Source organism: Nothoprocta perdicaria, unplaced genomic scaffold (assembly GCF_003342845.1).
Source record: "Nothoprocta perdicaria isolate Ctin4 unplaced genomic scaffold, notPer1 scaffold_3, whole genome shotgun sequence".
In the NCBI taxonomy this organism is placed as follows: domain Eukaryota; kingdom Metazoa; phylum Chordata; class Aves; order Tinamiformes; family Tinamidae; genus Nothoprocta; species Nothoprocta perdicaria.
Window position 1 is genome coordinate 2,833,939 of NW_020455532.1, and position 12,289 is coordinate 2,846,227.

A 12,289-nucleotide genomic window follows, 5' to 3' on the forward strand; every position below is an offset into this window, starting at 1 on the left:
CAGAGGCTCTCATCCTTTTTTCTTTTTTTTTTTTTTTTTTTTTTCCATCTCTCTTTCTTTCTCCTTTTCCCTAGGAATGTGCTCCAGGTTACTACAGGGACACCAAGGGGCTCTTTCTGGGAAAATGCATCCCGTGTCATTGCAATGGCCACTCAGACCAGTGCCTGCCAGGGTCCGGGATATGCCTGGTAAGTAAATACCCAGTGGAGTGCGGATATCTGGATCTGGAACGGCTGCAGCATGTGATTGAAAGGTTCTGTGCATGTAGACCCTGCCTGACCAGGGGCATTAGCTGCATGTGCCATTTTGGGGGGGTCCTGGCTCTGGGTCAGCTTGGGGAGAAAGTGAGTCCTGGGAGAGAAGGAGGATCCAAGGGTCCAGTTATCAGACAGGGAATTGTCTGCCCTAAGCCCCCGTCCTCTCCCGTCCCTGCTGAGTGCATAGCCRCCCGTGTCCTTGCAGAACTGCCAGCACAACACGGAGGGCGAGCACTGCGAGCGCTGCAAGGACGGCTACGTGGGCAGCCGCTCGGCCGAGGGGCTCCTGCAGTGCGTCGGGTGCCCGTGTCCTCTGTCGGTCGCCTCCAACAAGTAAGTGCCCTCGGATGGGATTCACTGCTGGCATCTGGGTGTCCCAGTAAGCGCCACGTGTGTGAGCTGGCTCCAGCCGGCTGCCGTGGCTCTGCACGGCTGGGGTGACCGCTCCGCCGTGTCCCTGCTGTCGTTGCAGCTTCGCCGTTGGCTGCGTGCACAAGGGCTCCGGCACCCAGTGTCTCTGCAAGCCCGGCTACGCCGGAGCCAACTGCGAGCGGTGAGAGCGATGGCCCCGGCGGCTCTGGGCTGGGACCCCTCTAACCAGGACAGGCCCCACAGCTGCAGAAAAGTTGTCCTAGAATATTTCAGAATATTTCAGAATATTTTCAGAATATTTAAGGTTGGAAGGGACCTCTACAGATCATCTAGTCCAACCTTCCTGCTCAAGCAGGCACACCTAGAGCATGTGGCACAGGGTGGCATCCAGGCGGGTTTTGAAGACCTCCAGAGTAGGAGACTCCACAACCTCCCTGGGCAGCCTGTTCCACTGCTCTGTYACCCTAACAGTAAAGAAGTTCCTCCTCACCTGGAGACGGAACTTCTTGTGTTTCAGCTTGTGGCCATTWCCCCTCGTCCTATCGCTGGCCACCAGTGAGAACAGCCTGTCCCCTTCCTCCCTGCATTCTCCCTTCCTGAACTTATACATATTAATCATATCCCCTCTGAGCCGTCTCTTCTCCAGAGAAAAAAGGCCCAGCTCACTCAGCCTCTCAAGAAACTGCAGGGAAGGGGTTGATTCCGACCCGAGTGCTTCACARGGTTTATTTCAGTCCCTTTCAGCCTACTCTCTTAATGTCCCCCCSCTTAATGTCCCTGCTGCTGCTGTAACGTGTTACTGGGGGTCTGTTCCTTCCCCGTGCTTTAACACGCCGTGTTTCTGCAGATGTGCCCCGGGCTACTACGGCAATCCGCTGGTGATCGGCAGCTCGTGCCAGCCCTGCGAGTGCAGCGGCAACACGGACCCCAACATGCTGTTCAGCAGCTGCGACGCGCTGACGGGCGCCTGCGCGGGCTGCATGCACCACACGGCCGGCGCGCGCTGCGACGTCTGCGCGCCCGGCTACTACGGGGACGCCGTGGTGGCCAAGAACTGCACCCGTGAGCACGGAGTGGGTGCGAGGGCGGGCGGGGGGATGGAGCGTGGGCACGTACAGCCCCTTAGCGCTTCTGTGTGTTGTCTGGAGGAAGTGCAGGCCACATAACACTGCTAAGTGAAGAAGAACTCCAAACTCTTGCCCCTCAGGACCACAGCTCTGTAAGCTCCTATGTGCCACCTCTAAGCTGCCCCCAGGCTGGAGCAGGCTCAACCCAAGCAGCTCGTTCCCAGGCATCATTCCCCTTGGAGCATAGCTTTGCACGAGGCGTTCCCAACACCGATTGAGATCCAGGAGAGGAGAAGGCCTGGGTTTGTTCTAATTGTGCTGGACAGGTAGAAAATAGGGATCCCCAGCAGGAACAGGGGGATTTGCGGGCGGCCGGTTGCTCCTGTGAGTGCTCCGTGTAACGGGCTGTGCTTCTCCCTGGCAGAGTGTCACTGCTCGCCCTGCGGGACCGACTCCTGCCACCCGCAAACCGGCCAGTGCTTCTGCAAGCCTGGTGTGACGGGCCAGCACTGCGACCGCTGCGAGGTGAGGGCCCTGCGTGGCCGGACACGGGGTGGCCACACTGGGGACAGGGAGGATGGCCTGGCTGCAGTGCGGGGCCACCAAGCTGGGGGATTGATGCATTTGGGGTCAGTGACGATCCCTTGGTGCAGCTCCCCCTCCTTGCCCTGCTGGTCTAAATTTTGGGGGTGTCCAAGCGCTTTGAGGGCTGGGTCCCGTGTCCCTGGGCCGAGCGGGGAGCCGAACGCGCTGCTTTTCCCTAGGATGGCTACTACGGCTTCAAGGGCTGCTCGGGCTGCCGGCCGTGCGAGTGCGGCGAGGGCGCCGCGGGGCCGCGGTGCCACGCGCACACGGGGCAGTGCAGCTGCCTGCCCGGCGTGAGCGGCGCCCGCTGCCAGCACTGCGCCCCCGGCTACTGGGGCTTCGGCCCCCGCGGATGCACAAGTGAGTCCCTCGCATCCCGCGCGTGTTTCGGGGTTGAAACCTTGTGGGTGAGCAGAGAGGCTGCTGCACAGCTGGAATAGATCCACCCCCTGCTCCCCTTCCAGCCTGGCACGGACCGCTGCTGTCTTCCTCCCACCAACCTTTGTGGGGAAAGAAAAGATGATCAGCTGTTCTCATGATAAGGAATTTCCCATATCCAGGCAGGATGTCCCAGGAGGCAACTTTTGCAAAGCACTCGGTGACACTCCACAAGCCCCTTTCCTGTTTTTCAGGGTCTCTCTTSAACTGGAAAGACCCAAACTGGACATTCTGGTCCAGCGGTGACCTAACAAGGCCAGAGTAGAGTGGAAAAATCATTAACACAGGAAATCTGTACAGAGTCGATGCTTTTTAGAATCAAATTCAATAACTGCTGTCCTCTCATGCATGCCATAGTTTGAKCAGCTTTATTGGGGAAGGGACAGGAGAGATCATAACCAATGGTGCAAAGAGAGAATAATGGTGATGTTTTGCTGTGCCCTCTTTTCCTGGCTCAAGTGCCACGTTTCTAAGTCACTTCTCTTGCCGGCAGAGTGCGAGTGCAAAGGTGGCTCCTGCGACCCGCGCACGGGCGAGTGYACCTGCCCCAACGGGCTAGCAGGGAAGCAGTGCGACGTGTGCCTGCAGAAGCACGAGGTGCTCGTGGCAAATGGCCCGGACAGCATGAGGTGCGAAGGTCGGTATCCTGCTGCGACATCTCCCTCCTCCTCCTCTCTGTCTGCCCAGACGTGCTGGCTTCATTSGTAGTGGGATTAGTGGCCTGGCTGGAGCTGGAGGCTCCATCCCTCCTGTTGGCACAGGGAGGGTGCGAGGGCAGCCAGGAGGGGCTCTCTGCTCACTGCTCCTGTCCCCACCAGTGTGTGACAGCTGTGTCCTGCTCCTGCTCGAAGACCTGCAGAGCATCGAGACGTCCTTCCCCTCCATTCGGGGCCAGCTGGTGAACCTGAACGCCAGCTCCATCGCCTGGGCTCGCCTGCACGGCTTCAACAACACCATGGCCACCGTCACGGTACGCGCAAGGCTTTACCACTGCTCCTGCCTGCTTTTCCTTGCCCGTTTGCCTGATTTTTCACCCTTTCTCATAGAGCCACCTGCGTGAGTACCAGCGAGCCCAAGGCAAGATCAGGCAACGGGTGGACGAGCTGGAGGACGAGAACGTGGACCTCACGCAGGACCTGAAYGCACTGCAGCACAAAGTAGGATGCTCCTCAGCTTCCTCCTCTTGCTGGAGTATAAATCTCTCCTTTTACCAAAAACGAGGGCTTTGATGGCCATGAGGAACCTAGCTCAAATGGACTGGACCACCTGCCCAGCCCAGCACTAAGCTCTGGGCATCGGAGCTTCTTACTCATGTGCCTGAGCTAGGTTATGTGSATTGGTCCCTTGGAGGGCTTGGTCATGTCTTGATTTATTACCTCTTTAGAGGCAGCTCCAGCTTTAAGTGGTTGAAGATAAATTCCATAACACATCCTTTATAAAAAAGGAGAATCTAGGGAAGATGTGAATGGCTGGGTTTGTCCTGAGTGCAGCCAGCAGAGCCCTGGCCCTGTCACAGCAGGAGAATTGACCTTTTTTGTCATAGCAGTCTTTGGAGGGCTCTGTGTAAGAGCGTTTTTTTGCAAGGGTCAGTATGAAGAAATACCAACTGTGCCTTCAGAGAAATTATAAGATGAGCAGSATTTGAGCCATTGGTTTTTATCTACGTGAAAGACAAACGTTTCTTCAGGATGGCGTGCATCCCTTGGGCAGCTACACAAATGCCACCTCTGTCCAGGAGTGTGCAAGGTCTGAGCAGCCCCGACCCAACAACCCAGGCTCTGTCTCCTGCTCAGACTCACTCGTCTGCCTCCAGGCTCTAGGGCTGGGCTAGAGGCAAGGGAYGGCCTTAGGATGCACGTGTGGTAAATAAGGTATCTCTAAAGACATCGTAGGAGAGCAGCACAGGGCGGGCTCTTGCAGGAGATACAACTTAGTTCTGGGAGCTCAAAACAGCACCTTCCCAAAGCCAGCACATCCTCTGGGTGCTACATGCCCTCCCTGTCTGACAGACCATGTTGAACGTAATCTCATGCTTCAGTTAAACCAGGATTTTGTGTTGTAGATGACAATGACTCAAAGAGAAGCAAACCATTTAGAGCAGCACACAAGAGACACTTACCGGAGAGGGGAGCAGCTCCTGCTAGATATCCAAAACATCCAGAGAAGCATTGCAGGTAGGTAGTAAAGAAGTATCTGCTTGGTGGGTTTCTTCTTGCTGGGAACACCATGATTGTGCTTTGCAAGCAGCACTGCTTCCCTGGGGAAAAGGAAGGGGGAACATGAACGTAACGGAGATGCTGGATTTTCCTGCAGACCTGCTGCAGCAGATGGCCGAGKTTGGGACAGCAAACGCCAGCACCACGTCCACCGAGGAGTTCCGGCAGAAGATGGCCGAGGTGGACAGGATGCTGAAGGAGATGAAGGAGCGGGGCTTTGGCAGCCAGGAAGCACTGGCAAGGCACGAGCATGAGGAGGCTCAGAAGTGTGAGTCTGGCTCTGGGATTTTGTGGGGGATTTTTTTGTTTGTTTTTTTAAATTGCCCTTGATTATAATAGCTGGATAGTTCTGTTTGATGAAAAGGTGACAACACTTAGAAATAGGTATTCTTGTCATTACATATKCGTCACGTATTGATACGACTGAATGTCCTCTTGTTCCCCTGTGTTCACTGCCCAGTAGAGCTGTTGAGGACAAGAGCAGGGATATCACCACCCACCCAGCTTGGATGCCAGGCCCACGACCCTGAGGGCATCTCTAGCAGGAAGCAAGGGGACAGATTCTGGTCCAAACAAAGCCCTGCTGTGTAACTGTGTGCACCAGGTGCCATGGGGACACAATATAATTTAGTAACCAAAAGCTAGGCTGTTAAAAAATGCTGCTTGTTTCTAATGAAAATTATCAGTGGTGAAGCACTAGAATCACCCTTAGCTTGTTGTTGTCCATCGCTTGGAGCCTTTCAGTCACAGCTGGGTGTTTTTTCTGAAGGAGATGCTCTCTCTCTCAAACTAATGTTGTGAGTTTGGAGATGATGCTGCATAAGGTCTTACACTGTGCAGGCTGAGGGAGAAGAAAGGACCATCTCTTCTGGATTAATACCTGCAAACTGAGACCAGAATTGGKCTTATCTGCAGCACAGACACAGAGAGACACCTTCAGCACAAGAGAAGAGATTAGAAACAGGTCTTGTCTCCTCTGTCCTCAGTGCTGCATCGCGTGAGGAACGAGCTGTACACCCGCTGGGAGGCCAACCAGGACCTGGTGAAGAGCATCCAAGAGCGGCTGGCTCAGCACAGCTCTGAGCTCATGGACCTCCGCGATGCCCTCAACGAGGCCGTGAATAAAACCCGGCAGACAGAGGACTTGAACAGCCTCAATCGCAACAACCTGGAGGAGAGTCAGGTAGATCTTCCTTCCCCAAGTGACCCTGTACAGCCATGTGGTACAAGTGCAGTTAGGATGGGCCWGTCCTAGGGTCTCTGGCTCCTAACTCCACATCTGTGTGTCTAGCAAAGGAGCTCTGAACTCCAGAAGCAGTATGGGCTGGTGCAGGACACCCTGAGGATGGCCAAGGACTCGCTGGCACAGGTCTCCAGCTTCCTGCAGAAGATGGAGAGTGCGAAGGAGGTGAGTGATGGTGCTCCAGCCTGACCACAGAGCGTGGGAGCAATGGGATCGCACAGCTGCTGACCACGGGTGGGTGAAGGAGGAAGGAAAGGGGGAGCACAGAGCGACCCTGGCACTGCTCTGGTCCAGGTGACCAGCCCTGCAGGGATGTCCACACCTCCCTGCAGCAGTGGGCAGGCAGCAAGTGGCCCTCAGGAGTGACCCGAGTCCTTGCAGGAGTACGAGAAGCTGGCAGCCCTGCTGGATGGGGCCAAGCTGCCTCTGACGGAGCGAGTGAAGAAGTTCTCCCCGGCCAGCAGCAAGATCCCAGTGGTAGAACAGGCTGAGGAGCACGCCCGGCTCCTGGACGAGCTCTCAAGGAACCTGTCCAGGTAATGACCCCACCTGGCTCCCTGTGGCTCTGTTGGGAAGCCCTGAGCCATCAGCCAGCCCTCTGGCCTGGCACAGAGAGCCCCAGCCCAGGCACAGCTCTGTCCGTGGGGCTTGCCCCACTGAAAAGGGTGCAACCTCCAGGGCTTTAGCGTGGAGCCTGAAAGGCTTTGACCCTGGGACATGGAYAGGAGCTCACCTTGAGCTGTCTACAAGGGCCTGACGGCTTCATCTTCAACCACAGCATTATCCAGGGCACGAACCAGGACGGCTTCATCCAGCGAGCGGTCGACGCCTCCAACGCCTACGCCAGCATCATCGAAGCTGTGAAAAAAGCCGAGCGAGCTGCCCACGATGCCAACGAGGCGGCCAGCGAGGCCTTGATGGTATGTGCCRCGCGCGGATGAGCAAAATCCAACCCTTTTTGTCCCCTCAACAGCCGCGTGGCTTTTTATACCAACATATACCAACCTTTTGCTGGAGAACAGCATCTCTCCAGGGCCAGACTGCTGGGGTTTGGTGTCCCTTAGTCCAGGGCTGTTTACCTGTCCCAGCCCAGCAGCACAGCTGGAAGAYCAGGGGCTTGATTTCTTCTTCCAGACTCTCAGGCTCTGTCCCATGTTTGTTTTATAGAACGTCATGTCGGAAAACCTCGGGGCCATCTCCAAAGAGCTGAAGAAGAACAGCAGCAACCTTGAAGAGGCTGTGGAGAGAGAGCAGAGAAGACTCAACGGGGGTGAGAGCAGCTCCTTGCATAGACACGAGGAGGTTGGGCAGAGGGCAGAAACTGCAGCAGATCCCTGGGCAGAGAGAGCAGTTAGGGCTGGCTGGGGTGGCTGTGGGTACAAGTAGCAGGGTGTGATGTCCTTTGGGCTGAACTGAGGCCCAACACACAGCTTATTTGTTTATACATTTAATTGCAGCTATTAGAGGCACTCTGCAGACGGCCAAGGACAAACTGACCGACCTCCGTGTGAAGAAGGAGCAGCTCCTGAGCCAGCTGCAGTCCGTGCAAGACATGCTGGGCAGGGATCAAGGTTTGTCCTGGGGCAGCTGCTCCTGTTCCCCCTCTGTACACTAGACCATGACCCACATGCTCCTTGGAGCTCCACAGCCTGCCCTCTTCTAAGTCCCTATAAACCCCTTTGGTATCTACACCCTCCCCTCTCGAGGGAGGGGAACTGTGCCTAGGACTGGACTTTGAGCATGGGTGAAGAGAGGGTCAGTATCATTTTATGTGGAGCCCCACTGCTTTAGGTGAATGAGCACACGTGTTCCTGCACCTGAGTGTGCAGAGGTCTCCCAGCACCGTTCCTGCAAGCCCCTCAGCCTGGGTCTCCTCAGGACGGCTGGCATGCAGCTGACCCCAGTTGCAAGCTGGACTTTTCCTCCTCTCACCTGTTCAACCCAGACTTTTTCCTCCTTTCCTTACAGAGGACACAAAGGAGGCAATCCAGAATGCCAAAGCAGCGGCAGCCGAGGCCAATGAAACAGCTGCGAGAGTGGAAGATACACTGAACACCATGAAGAAGAAYGTGGATGAGTGGAAGGACCAATACGGAGATCTGCGAAGCGAAGACCTGAACCGGGYGGTGCAGGATGCCAGGAAGTCTGGTGAGCACTGGGCTTGCTGGGCCTGCTGGGACCGAGCTCGGAATCCGTCAGCACACAGCCAGGCCTGTCCTCAGCAAGCACCTCGCTTTGGGAGCTAAGACTGGGTGCCTCAACCTACCCCTTTGTCTTATTCCCTCACCCTGCAGTGTTGCCTATGTGTTTACTGCAGGGATTTGCACACACTGGAATATTTTCACAATCTACCAACCAGAGGCTAATGGTTTTAGGGGATGATTCTGTGACTCAGATTCCAATGGCCACTGCTTAGTTTTGCATATCTCAAAATTCCCCCTGCTCCACATGCCCCACTAACCTTGATAAACCCTGGCTCCTCCTCTCCGACGCAGTGTCCAGCCTGGAAAGCACCATCCCGCTGCTGCTGGGGAAGCTGAGCAGCCTGGAGAACAGGAGGAACAAGAACGCCACCGTGTCGGAGAACATCGTGCGGATCCGGCAGCTCATCACGCAGGCGAGGAACGCGGCCAGCAAGGTGGGTCACGGGAGCAGGAGAGCTGCAGAGCACCGGGTCAGGGGCTTGGGTTGCAGAAGGACAAGTACAAGGGCAGGACGTGAGTACAGAGAAGCTCTGGGGTTTCCAGGCAGCTTCCCTTTTTCACATACGAAGTCCAGAAGGGCTTTGTGCAGAGCTGGAAGGGGAGGGCAACACGTTCAGCCCTGTGGGGTTGGGTTTCTCTCTCTGCAGGTGAAAGTCCCCATGAAGTTCAACGGCAGCTCGGGCGTGCAGGTCCGCATGCCCAGCAACCTGCAGGACCTGGCAGCCTACACRTCCCTCAAGTTCTACATCCAGAACCCCGAGCCCAAGAGCCGGCAGCGGCGCCAGGACAGCGCGGAGGACGGGCGCTTCGTGCTCTACCTGGGCAGCCGAGAGGTGAGACGGGGCCCTCGAGCAGGGCAGGAGGACACAGCAATGGGGAAGACAGCGGGGTTGGCCCGGCCTCGCTCTGCACCAGGCACACAGGAGCCACACGTGCAGCCTTCATCCCCATATCCTATCAGAGGAGCCACCACTTGACACTCGTGCCCATCCTGGAGGGCTTGAGCACCAACCTCGAGYATTCCCTTCATTCAGGCCTCCGGAGACTACCTGGGCATCGTGCTCAAGGACCACAAAGTGCAGTGGGTCTACAAGCTGGGAGACGAGGACCCGGCCTCCCTCACCGTYGATGAGGAGATCGGGGAGCAGTTTGCCACCATCAGCATCAACAGGTAGGAGATAGAGGCAGTCATTGACCATGGCTCTTCTGAGGCTCTCCAGGCTCTTCTGAAGGACATTCATGCAGGAAAAACAAACGAGTGGTCCACCCCCCCAGGGAGAAGTACAGTGGCTGCCAAAAACACAGCAGGAGTTCAGGAGGGGAAGAAGAGCAGGAGAAAGGCTTTCGCGGGAAAATGCTGAGCAATTCTGTTGGAGAACTGTCCCAGCAGCTGATGTGGGTGGTACAAATCCAGGCCCASGCAGCTTGTAGAGATGATGTGGAGATCTCCAAAAATCCCCAAAACTCCATCAGGAAATGGTGCTACCAGGTCACAGAGAGGCTGGAAAGCACCTGTGGGAGAGGAGAGATGAAGATGTCCATCAAGTCTGCAGCAAGGAGGCTTTTGTCCTAGGGAAGAGCAGGGTTGGTCCTCCTTGAGGCTCCTGACTCRTCCTGATGGTCCCTCCCTGCCGCAGGATCCTGCAGTACGGACACATGTCGGTGATCGTGGAGAGGCAGATGGTGCACGAGACCAAGGGCGACAGCGTTGCCAAGGGGGAGCAGGGGCTGCTCAACCTGGACCCACGCAACGTGGTCTTCTACGTGGGCGGCTACCCCTCAAGCTTCACGGTGAGATGGGCACGGGGAGCAGGGAGGGAAATGGGGGTTTTGAGACCTCAGCAGGACCCTTGGGGGCTCTGGGGGGAGATCCTGTGTGTTATGGGGAAGCCAGGAGCAAACTTGCACCAACTGGTCGGRTTTGTTCCCAGCCCCCTCCCACTTTGCGCTACCCCAACTACCGCGGGTGCCTGGAGCTGGACACGCTCAACGAAGAGGTCGTGAGTCTGTACAACTTCCAGCGCACCTTCCACTTGGATACCTCTGTGGAGAAGCCCTGCGCCAGGTAGGATCCCCTGCCCAGGGTTAGGGCCGCTCCTGCCTCCAGAAATGGGGATTATCCCCATCCTTGGTTGTCCCGGGGCAGCATGGACAGTGATGCTTCATCCCCTCTCTTCCCGTGGCTCAGGTCCAAGTCCACAGGAGACCCCTGGCTGACAGACGGCTCCTACTTTGATGGCACCGGTTACGCAGAGATCAAGTTTGAGAGCCAGTTTGGCACCACCAAGCGCTTTGAGCAGGAGATCCGGGTGGTCTCCTACAACGGCATCATCTTCTTCCTGGAGAAYGAGGCAGGTGCCAGCTCCCCTGTTCCACATGGGACCTCCAGGGAGCCTTGGTCCCTCACCTGGGCCTAGCCCAGCTCTCCTGAGGGCTGGATTGAGGCTTCCCAGGACAAATCCCATCCGGGTGTTTCTAGTTCAGGGAATCAGATAGGGGGAAGAGTTTGTCCAGTGCTGGAGAGACTCCCTTTAGCTCCGAGAGCATCCATGCACCTCCAGCCTTCACAGCCAGCCTTGTTGGGGCAGGTGGTCCTGCAAGGGGTGTTTYCCATCCATGGTAGCTGCATGGGGCATTTCCCACCCAAGGGCTGCCCTTTCCAAGGATATCTCCCATCAGGATCATCTCTGCACCTGGAGCCAAGGCAGCAGAGGCAGGACCCGCTCCTGCTCTTGTGGGCTCAGCAGCAGGGCCTGAGCACCCACCTTGTCTCCCCCAGGGCCAGTTCCTGTGTCTGGCCATCCGRGACGGGAAGCTGGTGCTTTACTACGACTTCAGCGGCGGCCTGGAGATGGCAAAGCCCAGCAACACCTCCCTGTCGCTCGCCATCGGCAGCRCCTCCAACCAGGCGGTAAGGAGCGCGCGGAGAGCGGCGATGCGGCCGGCCCGGCTCTGTGCTGCCCTGCGGGGCTCCGCATGGGCTCCCCGTCCATCCCCAGAGTTGGGATGGATGCAGCCAGGTTCCTCCTGGTTCCTCCAGAAACCTCCAGGAGGAGGTTCCTCCTGGCTGCAGCTCCTGTGCTGGCTCTCGGCACCATCTCCCCCAGTGCTGTGCACCCACAGGACACATGGGATACCCAGATCCCCATTTGGAGGGGAGAGTTGTAGCCTGCAGGCCCTGGGCTTCCCTCCTGGGTTTTTTTCACCCCAGCTGCAGGCTGGAGACACTCTGTGGTCTTTTGAGATAGAAGCTTGAGAAGAAGTTTCCCCTCCGCCTCCAGATCCAGATTTTCCTGTTGAAGATGAACAATAAGAAGCGCATCCTGGTGCGGCTGGAGCGGCTCACCATCTTCATGGTGGAGCAGGAGAACTCGCTGGAGAACGCYGTCTCCTACTACCTGGGCGGCGTGCCGCCCGCCCTGCTGCCCCCCAGGTGCGCCCAGCCCCACGCRGGCACCGCGGGAATGAGGACACGGAGCCAGGGTGGGAGAGTCCAGATCCCAGGCGGCCGGTGGGATCCCTGCAGAGCTCCCGGGAGCTTTTCCAGCCTGTAGCCATGAGGGACAAGCTGCTCCCGGGTGCCACTGAGCCCTCCTTGGCAGTACTAGGTGCTTTGGAGCAGCCTCGTGCTTGAGGCGCCAGAGATGCTCCAAGTGTTGTGGTCCCGCGTGGGTGCTGGGTGTGAAGGGGACCGTGGGCCAGYCTGGTGCCACCGCCTGCCTCTCCCGCAGCTTGAAAGCGCTCTTCCCCACGGGAGGGCCCATCCGGGGCTGCATGAAGGGCTTGAAGGCTCTCGGCAAGTACGTGGACCTGAAGCGCATGAGCACCGTGGGCGTGAGCTACGGCTGCACCTCCGACCTCCTGGTAGGTTGAACGCAGGGTTGTCCTGCCGCCGTCCCCCCTTCCA

General features: G+C 57.3%; 1 protein-coding gene across 1 annotated transcript in view; it reads left to right on the forward strand.

Moving 5' to 3' along the window:
- The window catches only part of LAMA5 (laminin subunit alpha 5), a 67,712-nt gene that overhangs the window by 51,066 nt on the left and 4,357 nt on the right, over window positions 1-12,289 (forward strand). Inside the window, exons 42-68 of the mRNA XM_026042062.1 lie at window positions 75-188; window positions 463-590; window positions 730-810; window positions 1,477-1,691; window positions 2,121-2,221; window positions 2,461-2,641; window positions 3,213-3,356; window positions 3,538-3,689; window positions 3,766-3,876; window positions 4,782-4,893; window positions 5,033-5,203; window positions 5,922-6,118; window positions 6,227-6,343; window positions 6,560-6,714; window positions 6,957-7,098; window positions 7,346-7,448; window positions 7,636-7,749; window positions 8,147-8,326; window positions 8,674-8,816; window positions 9,030-9,215; window positions 9,417-9,553; window positions 10,020-10,173; window positions 10,314-10,447; window positions 10,571-10,733; window positions 11,162-11,293; window positions 11,664-11,815; window positions 12,114-12,246. Coding sequence (XP_025897847.1) covers window positions 75-188; window positions 463-590; window positions 730-810; window positions 1,477-1,691; window positions 2,121-2,221; window positions 2,461-2,641; window positions 3,213-3,356; window positions 3,538-3,689; window positions 3,766-3,876; window positions 4,782-4,893; window positions 5,033-5,203; window positions 5,922-6,118; window positions 6,227-6,343; window positions 6,560-6,714; window positions 6,957-7,098; window positions 7,346-7,448; window positions 7,636-7,749; window positions 8,147-8,326; window positions 8,674-8,816; window positions 9,030-9,215; window positions 9,417-9,553; window positions 10,020-10,173; window positions 10,314-10,447; window positions 10,571-10,733; window positions 11,162-11,293; window positions 11,664-11,815; window positions 12,114-12,246 — 3,852 coding nt within the window. The remainder of the gene's footprint in view (window positions 1-74; window positions 189-462; window positions 591-729; window positions 811-1,476; window positions 1,692-2,120; window positions 2,222-2,460; window positions 2,642-3,212; window positions 3,357-3,537; window positions 3,690-3,765; window positions 3,877-4,781; window positions 4,894-5,032; window positions 5,204-5,921; window positions 6,119-6,226; window positions 6,344-6,559; window positions 6,715-6,956; window positions 7,099-7,345; window positions 7,449-7,635; window positions 7,750-8,146; window positions 8,327-8,673; window positions 8,817-9,029; window positions 9,216-9,416; window positions 9,554-10,019; window positions 10,174-10,313; window positions 10,448-10,570; window positions 10,734-11,161; window positions 11,294-11,663; window positions 11,816-12,113; window positions 12,247-12,289) is intronic.